Source organism: Arachis stenosperma, chromosome 5 (genome assembly GCF_014773155.1).
Source record: "Arachis stenosperma cultivar V10309 chromosome 5, arast.V10309.gnm1.PFL2, whole genome shotgun sequence".
NCBI lineage: Eukaryota > Viridiplantae > Streptophyta > Magnoliopsida > Fabales > Fabaceae > Arachis > Arachis stenosperma.
This window is the reverse complement of record NC_080381.1, coordinates 70315344-70326250: the sequence shown is the minus strand read 5'-3', so window position 1 is coordinate 70326250 and position 10907 is coordinate 70315344. Positions and strand designations below refer to the sequence as shown.

Genomic DNA, 10907 nt, shown 5'->3' with positions numbered 1-10907 from the left:
GAAATTTATTAACTTTCTTTTATGAGTTTTATTACTTTATCTGAGTTAAAATTTTTTGAATTTCATACTTGGATAGTGTTTGTTATTTGATTTTAGTAAGACTTTATATTAAAACCATTTTAATTTATTTGTTTCTGCTTCTGCCATTTTGAATTGGTAGTATTATTTGATTTCTATTAATTTAACTAAAAATATAAAACAGAAAGATGAAACGTTACAACGTGATGATTGAAGGAAGGCTTATTAGACTTTATTATTATTAATACATGACATATGCAATGATTTTATACTTAGAATGATGCGATTGAATATAAAAATTAAATATTGATTGCATGTGAATTTGATATGTGTGTTCAAGAGGATATGGACTAGCGATTAGTACAGAGGGAGGGGGTTATTTTCTTTAAATGTTTGGTATTATTTTAGTTTCCTCCAAAGCGCCAAAACAGCAATTTTCCCGCAAGAAGTCATTGTAAAAGTTGAATTCCCTCTCCTCTCTAGTTTCATTTTGTGTTTGTAGACCGCACATAAAAAAAAACGTTTCACAGATCTTCATCATTGCAACGATCGTCTTCTATGAGAAAGATTTGCTACTTAAAAGAAAAGACGAGGCTACGACAAAATATCTCCACATTTTAAACTCATTCTGTCTCTCCTGGTTACTTTCAAGTCTTACATTATTTTGACTCCCAAACCATACCCCACACTTCAAGACAAACCCTGAATCCCTTGAGACTCCAATTCTTGCTCCACCAGTTCACGCGACACCTACAAACCCATCTTCTTGCGCCACCCTATAACTTCATGTGAGATTGAATGGTAACTTTAGGATCCAAAATTGGATAAACCCTAATCCGTCATCACAAAACCTATTCGAGTCTTCCCTCTTGGTCATCTCAGCTTCTGACTCTCCTCATCACTAAACTCAGCTGTCGGCACTTATTTTCTCTGCCGCAGCTGGCACACAAGCAAGATGTTGGCACTGCAGTTTGTGTCTTCTGCCGCCACCACAAGTGCATGGAGTCTCTGGTCGTAGCTGTCGCCTCCTTGGACCGTCGTCGTCGCACTGCCACTCTGGTTTGACGTCTTTTGTTCTGTCGTCTGCCTTTGCTAGTCGTGACCAGCTCTGTTCTTCATTGTTCTCTGGGTACCCTCGACTTTCCTCAAGGTTAGGCTCTGTTCTCTGTGCCGCCGTATTCTGTTCTTTGAATTTCCTTTATAGGTTTTACCATTCTAAGGGTATAGAGAGTTTGTATTTTTATTTGTGAAATTAGTTTATGAACCCAGAAACTTTATGGATGGTCCAAACTAATGTCTTGATTGATTATCTTTGTGAAATTAGTCAGAATTGATAAATTGGTAACACATATAGTTCCTGAAACAAGTAACTGGGGAGATATATATATTGTTGTAATTGTGTGTTACTAAGTGCTCTAGATTGGTATTATTTTATAAATGATCATCTAATTTATTGACTTTGCTGTAGTAATAGACTTATAGTATATGGTATTGTATAGAGATATGATCTAACTTTATGGCATTTGAATGATGACTGTCCAATTATTATTTGGAAACATAGTTCCTACTAATTTTGAAAATTTATCGAAGTAAATCTTGCTGCTATCGACAAGAATCTTATTTGTAAACATTGACCCTCCATTGATTCCAATGATCGTTGCTCCTTATGATCTTTGGGTTTATGGCGATTATTTGACGCCAAGTGTTTAATGAATGTGATTCCTATAGCACAAAAAATTCCCTGGTTTTACTTCTTTGTTAGCCGTGCTTGCTAATAATTAGATTACATGTTGTCTTTGCTTGTAAATTTATTGTATCAAATTATTGAAAGAGAGTAAATTGTGGAAGAAAGTAAATTGTGGAAGAGAGTAAATTGTAAATTAAATTACTATGTGGCTCATATGAAGAAAGCTAGAGTTGGGTATCATTGGAAGCTTGAGATTAATTTGTGTTTACTGATTTAGTTTTACATCAATGATCAACATAATTTTTATTGATGATTGTCTTTTTAAGTATCTCAATACCTCCAACACTCATGTTAAAGTTTTTCCAGGTGTCAATCCCCTAGGAAAAAAGATGCCTCGTCAATGCAAGGATCTTCTCTCTTTCTGTATCCTTGGAGGATTATAGGTTGGGTGTATGCTTAATGAACTTCTATCTTCCCCCATATTTATATCAACAAGTAATGATGTTCTTATGTTTAAACTCTTGGCATTTATAGTTGGTTATACATGTATTTGTATAGTGAATAGTAGTAAATTCTTGTACTTATTCATTCTACATTTTCCTAATGTTCATATGGTCATTTAATTATGTTTTAATGTTTTTTTTCGATTATAGGTCTGTGCTATTGAGAGCCGCATCCATCAGTTAGTTGAATGAAATTCTTTTTTGGGTAGATATTTGTGCTATGCAATACGAACATTAATATTAGTTTTGAAGCCATCCTATTTTAACAAAGGCAGAATTTTCAAACCATGTGCTTAAAATATATGTAGGAACTTGTTCTGTTTTTTTGGTTTTTTATTATTTTATTGGGGATATGGTTAATAAAAGAAAGATGTGATGACGTTGATAAGAGTGGTTGTGATGCTTGTATGCTTAGTTTATTATGATTATTTTTTAACTAAACATTCTTCTAAGTACTAAGTTAATTTAACATGAAATGTTTTTTTATGTGTTTTAAATTTTAAAAGGCAATTAATTCTTTGTTTCTTTATTAAATAGATGTGTGCTTAGAAGAATTTCTTAGGAGGACTAATAATTTCTTTTTTCAAAACTGCAAACGTCTAGGGCAACCATCAGATATTGCCTCCGTTTACTAGCTCATTAGTCTTATTCTTGAAAAGTTCATTAGTATTTGTCACAAATTTGCAAGAATCAACAATACAAGACTCAAGATATGAAACTCTATCAGCTAATTAGTTCACCATTTTCACTGTACAAACTTCTATACCTAATTTACTTAAATTTGTGAGAGATTGAGATAAATTGATCTGAATTAACCGATGCAATCATTGACCTTAAATACATTTTTTGTTATGGGGGGATTAATAAAGTTTCATACTTACGTGTTTTCAACATCGATTTGAAAGGCATAGTTTAGGATACCATCTATGTCAAGCAGGTAGTGATTTGCTTTAGTTTTATTTTCCAGAATGTGATAACAACTAAATAAATTCCATAATAAGTAGAAGGGAACACTAGAACTCAAGAAATGATCCAAGCGGTAGCCATGATACATGAGACACATACTAGGTTTTGGTATCGTGATGTGTTTTGATTATAGTTTATTTAAGCAATACTCATGATAACAAAAGCTTTTGTACCCTTATTTTATTTTTGCATTTTTTGTTCTTTCTTATGACTATTTAATAATAGCAGTTTCAAAATATATAGTTAAAAACCTTTTTCTGAGGTTGTTGTTGGATCAGTGGCTGCTGATTTAGAATTTCCTCTTTTCTAACAAAATAAATTGCTATATCAAGTTCAGAGAAGGGTGCAAATCAAAGTAATCCCAATAGTCAGATCGCAGAAATCAGGCAATTTGTTTATATTTTGTCTCCGAAGAATCTCACAGATCTCTTTTATGGATCCTACTGGCAGAAATCAGGCATATCATGCTAAAGTCAGCAAGAATGCTTCCTGGGGCAAAGTGCATCGACGCTCAAATGAAATTCATGGCACTTTCATAAACAAGGAAAGAGATGTGGCCAAATCAAGAGAAATGATTGCTAACGGTGATTTGCCTTTAGATGGACTAATATATACTTCCATTCCACCAAATGAACACAATTTGGCATATGTGGCTGAGTCGGCAAAGGCCCCGATTCATGCAATAGAATTTGGGAGGGATCTTTAAGCTATTAAAATAGATGGTGATGATCTTGCATTCTCGATGTTGAACCGCAACTTGCCTATCTACATGATATGTTCGCACTGCAGGAATTCTGGGAATAAGAAAGATACACCAAAGGTTAAGTTTGCCAGTGATATCTCACAGCTTAAAAGAATATTCATGGTATGGTTTGCTGCTCATTTAAGCATTTTTAACTTTCACTTAGCATAATTGATTTTTGTTTTCCCCTTTTTAATTTAATGCATATTAATACTTAATCTTCAATGCTGGTTCCGATAAATTTCTCTCCATGTTGAGCCTTTTTTTGGGTGTAATTATTATTTTACAAATCAGGATCTTGATCTATGTTATTGTTGTAGGTTACACCTCCATTACCTGTGATCCTAGCAACATGCTCTAACATATAATTTGAGGTATGTCTTTTTCATTTCAGTATGCATGTCTTGAAATTGTTAATGTAACTATATAATATTTTGCATATTTTAGATGGTAGGCTTTTGGTAGATAATAGTGAAATATGACGAGAAATGAGTTTAGTGACTGGTGGTAACAACTTTCTGTTGTATAGTTATAGGTCCCAGTGGCCTTGATATATGTAGTATTTTCCATTGTCTCATTTTTGCAAATGGTAGGAACACTACCACCAAAACATTATTCAGTCAGCAAAGCACCAAAAAACCTTTAGAGTTACTTGTTTCTTTTTAGTATACTATCCCTGAAAGGCTACATTGGTGAAGTTAGATTAATAAGGTGATGGTGGTTGATTAAATCTAGTTGTGCATCATCAACAAAGATCTTCTATTTCAAGTCTTCAACATGAAGCATTATAGCCAATGATCATAGACTTCCATCCTTGTTCATTTCATTTAATAAAGCAGGAGAACAGAGATCAATAATAAAATACTGGACCTCAATCCTTGTTCTCATTTTGGGCATAGCTATGATATAATGATTCAGGACCATTTGAAATAATCTCAAGTTCATCGTTCGGGGAAGTATACATTTTTGGCATTTCTGGCCATCTGCTGAGAGCTAATTAACTAGATTGTTATTCATCTACTGAGGGCTAATTTGTGAGTTGTGTTATCTTTTTTTTTTCAATGTTCATTAGAACTTCAACTTATGTAATGCTTTTGAGAAAGTTTTTCTTTGGTCAAAGAATGATTTGTTATATGCTTGAATTAATAAGAAGATCGAAAGTTATAAAAGCAAGAACGGATATATTCTTTGAGGATATCTGGACTCTAGCATCAAGATTATTGGAAATAAGAAACTCATATTCTAGTTCAGTTGGTGAAATAATTGATGACTGCGCAGCATGTTGTATTTTTCTATGCTTTTTCATATCAAAATTTAATTAATCATGCTTAATTATTGAGTATTTTTGTGCTTAAGTCATAGATTACTTTCATCTCTTTGAGTTGATCTATTTTGTAAAAATTGATGGAAAAAGGAAGTAAAAAACACAAAACAAGCATGAAAGAAGAAAGGAACTTAAAAGGTGAAGTAGAGGAAGCCCACGTTAGTGGCCACTTTCGTGCCACTAACGTGGGCACTTACGTGGAAGAAGGGGGTAGCTAGGAAGTAAGTGGTGAAGTTAACACCACTAACTTGATCGAAGCAAAAGAAGACCCACGTTAGTGGCCACATTAATGGCCATGTTAGTGCCATTAACGTGGGCACTAACGTGGAAGAATAAAGTGCATGGGAAGTTAGTGGTGAAGTTAACACCACTAACTTAATCGAAGGCCAAGGAAGCCCACGTTAGTGGCCACGTTAATGCCACTAACGTGAGCCATTAACGTGGAGAATGAAGAGCATGGGATGTTAGTAGTGAAGTTAACACCACTAACTTGATCGAAGCCAAGAAAGCCCACGTTAGTGCCACTAACGTGGGTACCAATGTAAGCACCTGGCAGCCTGACCATGTCTTCTTCAAACAAGAATAACTTGAGCCACAGAAGTCCAATTGAGGTGCTTTCAGTTGGATTAGAAAGCTTTCATTCAGAGCTTTCCAACTATCTATAATAGTCTATAGTGAACATGAAATTAAAGAACAAACAAGAGGCATCTTTAAGCCCAAAAACTCTAACTGGGGAGCAAATCCTAGCGTTAGCCACACTAACAGCAGCATTAACGCTAGCACCTGGACTTCAATTTGATTCACTTCTCTCTCAAATCCACTTCAAAGTTCAAGCAAGCAAGCCCATAATTGTTTACCAATGAAGGCCACAAGAATCATCTAGAATTAGCTAATTTTCATTTGATTGTAATTTGTTTTCAATTTCATTTCAATTTGTAATTTAGGCTAGCTTATAAATAGGTATTAGTTTCACACTGCTGAGGACATAACCACAGAGAGAGTCTTCGGAATCCTCTCTTCTCTTCCATTTTTTTTCTTTGTAAATATTTTAGTTATGAATTACTAACTCTGTCCATTGGGAAAGAGAGCTCTATTGTTATTTGATGGATTAAATTGTTTTTATTCTTCTTCTTTTCTTAATCACTCTTTGATTTACTAGAAAGATTTCGTTCTTCATTCAAGCATTCAATTGTCTTGGAAAAAAAATAAATGTAGTTGGGTTTTGTGATTACCTTGGAAAAGGAATCATAGAACCATGCTTGAAATCTTTCTCACATTGGATTAGGTTTGGGGTTGGTCGGATATAGTGACATGTAATTTTCCCAATACTTGGATCTATGAAGGTGTGTGGTATAATTAGTGACCAATCATCATCTCCTCCCGTGAGCAATTAGATCAAGGAATTGACAATTGTTCAAGATTAGAGAGATTGAATTGCCAAGGAATTGGGATTCAATCACCTAAGATTGCCAAGAGATTAATGAGTTGCATGGATTAAGGAAGAGATGAGAGCAACTGATCCGGAGAATTTAATATCTCTCTATCCCAATGCTCTTATTTTCTTTTACTTCTAGTTATTTACTTTCTTGTACTTTTCTTTCTTGCACTTTACTTTTCCGTACTTTACTTTTCTTGCTCTTTAATTTTCCAGCATTTTACTTTTCTTGCCATTTACTTTCTTGCACTTTATTGCTTCCCTTTACTTTTATGTCATTTACATTTCTTGTTGTTTATCACCCAATTATGCTTGTCTAACTAGAATAATCAACTATCCATTAATTGCTTAATCCTTTAATCCTCGTGGGATCGACCTCACTCTTGTGAGTTTTATTACTTGATACGACCCGGTATACTTGCCGGTAGTTATGCGGAACAATTTTTACGCATCAATAATTTCATGGGAATTTAACTCTCTTGTTCATTTTTAAAATATTGTATAAGTCTTGATGATTGCTTCTTATTGTATATCCTGCTTACGAGGATAAATCTGCTTCTTGGCCAAGGAACTGACTTGGGAATATTTCCCGTATGATGAGACTCGAGATCTGGTGATTTGCTGCTTGGGAAGTTTGTCCAAGAAAGCTAGTGTAATAAGTTATACCTATTTTACGAACAAATTACTGGTTTGGTACCTAAGATTTGGACTACATGATAATTTTTTTAGTAACATTTTAAACATCGTATTTTTATTCTAAATGTCTTATTTTGTCCTATTTTAATAAATGAAAAAAGTGATAATATCCTAAAAAAAAAGAAATTTTTGAAAAAAAATTAACTTTAAGTAGAGGACTAAAATATGATGGACTAAAATATTTGGGACTTAAAAAAATAACGTTTCAGGTATTAAAGACAAAATTAAGACTGAAGTCAATTGTTAAGGACTAAAATAGTATTTACTCGTTATTTAAACTGATACTCTAAGTCTCTAAGTCATTATTGAAAAGATAAATTTATGTAAATGCATTAACTAATAATACATGATTTACAATATGATCACATGTTGATATCCTTGAAAAATAACAAATTCTGCAGCGTAGAAGTAGAGTTTGGTTCAGGGAGTGAAAGTGAGTGTGAAGATGCATAACAGTCTTGTGAGAAAACACGAGGGCCAGTGTAGTTACTGAATAAACCTTTTGTCTCACTATGTATAGCAAGTCAGATTGAAGAAAATATGTAGCATTAATAACTAACCAAACAAATCCTGAAATAGAAGGGAAAGGGCAAGTAAGAATTAACATAACAAACAGAATTTTAACTTATGTATACATGGATTACTCTCTACAATGAAATGTTTCATTAATTTCAATGTCAAACTTGGCGTTATCAATCCCAACTTGGATTAATTAGTTGCGGATACTAAATAGCTTAGAAGTAATGAACACTCGGTATTTAAAACTAGTGCATCCATGATCAATCACAACTCGTGCTCAATACTAGTGCACAGATAATGCTCAAATCCTCATCAAGAGTCAGGCAAAGCTGCATCAAATATTGCATCATATTTTACTAGAAATATAGGTAATTACTTCCTACAGTACATGGGGACACATGAAATGAACTATAATTAAGCTCAAGTTCTGTTATTGATAGAATAAGTCAAAAAGGAATTTCAAAAGTTTAATAGTAAATGAGTAAAATGACATAATCATCCTAGTTCACTAAATTTCAATTCAATCAATGAATGAAAACTATACAAAACACCAATAAACGGTAATTAGTAAATGGTAACAAAATTACCAAACATCCCAAAATCTGGATCATCTTCAATCTGCCATTCTAGTTTCAAGGGCCACAGCAGAAGACTCAGCTGGTCTGGAACTCATCCCAGATTCTTCGTTACTTGTAGATTCACAAACAAGGACATCAAGACTAGGACTTGATGTTTTCACTTATCAGTAAAAGCCGATTTAGCTGTTGAGGTTGGTGCTGTTCCACCACCAATGTCCCTACCCTTTTGCATCTTCTGCTAATTTTTCACATTGTCATGTCTTTTACGCTGATCACAAACTAAACATCATCTTCCGTTACAACATCATAAAAATAACATAGTTTATAAATCCGAAACACAATATGCCAAATCACCATACAACGAAATTCTAGACATAGTTATAGTATGAGATACCTTAGTGAGGATGTCAAAATGGCTGCTGATATTCTTTTCTGTATCATCGTCTACCAGCTCATTTGGGATTCTACAAGGAACATTAGGACAACTTTTGTTGTAGTGCCTTGTCACACCGTAGTTTGAACACCTTCTCTGTTGCTTAAATTTTGAGTTTTTCTTGGGAGCTCCCATACTCTTCACCACCAATGGGTCAACAACGTAGTCTTCGTCTAAATTACCGTTGCCTGGATTTTTACCTTGCTTGGAGTTTTGTAATTTTGTTGACAATATGATTCATTACTTCGACAAAATCACTTGATTTCTTACATGCAACATCGATTAACCTAGAACACTCAGCACCTAACACGCCCAAATGACACTTTAGTACCTTATCAGAATCACTTGGATAATCGACGTTTGACTTCATGAGATCACTCTTGGCATTCTTTATCCAATGCTTGCACACTAAGCATTCTGGAATAACTTCAACGTGCTGGTTCTTTAGGCATGCGAATATGTGCATGCAGGGAATCCCTCTATTTTTGAACCACAAACACTCACAACGAAGTATCCTTCTAAATCTGTCAAACTCAACCACATGATCAATCGCTGGCATTCTAAAACTGTTACACTTGAGGTATAGTTTTCCACCATCCTGAATTACCAACTCCGTGTTCATCACACAAGCACCCTCAATTTCCTTCCTGACCTCCCGGAACATGTTACGAGTGAAAGTCTTTGCAGCAAAATCTTTAAGTGTCAGCAAAAAAGTCACAAGTACTACATCAGTATATTTACTATTGAACTCTGCAACTCTTTTATTGTTCCTATAATGGCTAACAACATTCTCCATGTTATTGATGAATTCAAGAAAAGTATCTTTCATTCTCACATATGCTTTTATTAGAGAGTTAATCCCTTCACACTGGGATGTTGTCCTGATTCGCCCAAAAAATTGGTCCCTCAAATATACAAGAGCCTATAAATTCCTCAACTCATAGTTTTGGTCCACCCAATAGTTGCTTGATAAGTTATACCTCGCCACCATGTCTCCCCACCTGACCTCAAACTCACCACCATGTCTCCCCACATTAAAAATCCACTGTTCTTAACCTTCTCGCATGCATTCATATGTAAGTGCCATGGACATAGTCGATGAGTTGCATAAGGAAAAACTTGTTTGATGGCTTCTCTCATTGAAAGATCTCCGTCGGTGACAACTGCCATAGGGTGTTTATTACCCATTGATTCCAAAAAAGTTTCCAAGAGCCACTTATATGAACCAATATTCTCGTTAACAAGAAGACCACATCCAAATATGACGGTCTGCCCATGATGATTGCTACTAGAAAATATCACAAGTGGTTTATTGTAGACATTCCTATTGTAAGTCGAATCAAATGTCAAGACATCCCCAAAGCACTCATAATCAATACGGCTAGTCCCATTAGCCCAAAACAATTTTTTCAATCGATTCTCATTACTTAATGTGTACTTGCCAAAGAAATAAGAATCATTCCCAGCTTTACCTCTCAGGTAACTTATTGCAGTATTTTTGCATCACCACCCTTCACCTTTTCCTTCTTATGTTGAGTAATGAGGTTGTACATATCTTTTTGGTTGAATGACAAGTTTGTATATCCACAATTTTGTGCAGCCAAGTATCCCAAGATGTGATAGGTCCTAATGCCTATGTCGTGCAAATTTTTCGCCTGAGCTTTATCCGAGACATTGAATGTGCGATACTCAGGCATCATGTTAATGTCGAGTGGATCAACTAATCTATGAGAGTGCTATTCGTAGAACGCAACAACCTTCCATTTATGAATTTTCTATCGAGTCTTGCACGAATTCTTGCATGGAAACAACTTTGAGTTAGGGGTCAGTTGTCCCTGATTCTTTCATCCTTTTCAACATCTTCCTTTCTTGAGCCCGCCTGATGATAAGGTTTATCGTTGGTATAGAATTTCTCAATAGAAGATCATGTCATAGTATAGTCCTAAACCAACAAATAACCCTTTTATCAAATTTTGATATGGTTGTCACTAGTTCAACCCCAATAA

At 34.6% G+C, this 10907-nt stretch overlaps 1 protein-coding gene across 1 annotated transcript; it reads right to left on the bottom strand.

Moving 5' to 3' along the window:
* Window positions 1–9834: 9834 nt before the first annotated feature.
* LOC130980883 (protein FAR1-RELATED SEQUENCE 5-like) lies at window positions 9835–10601 on the bottom strand. The gene is made up of 2 exons (XM_057904529.1): window positions 10419–10601; window positions 9835–10338 (listed from the first exon to the last, which is right to left on the bottom strand). Exons 1-2 carry the CDS (start codon window positions 10599–10601, stop codon window positions 9835–9837), a joined length of 687 nt encoding a protein of 228 aa, XP_057760512.1.
* Window positions 10602–10907: the final 306 nt, after the last annotated feature.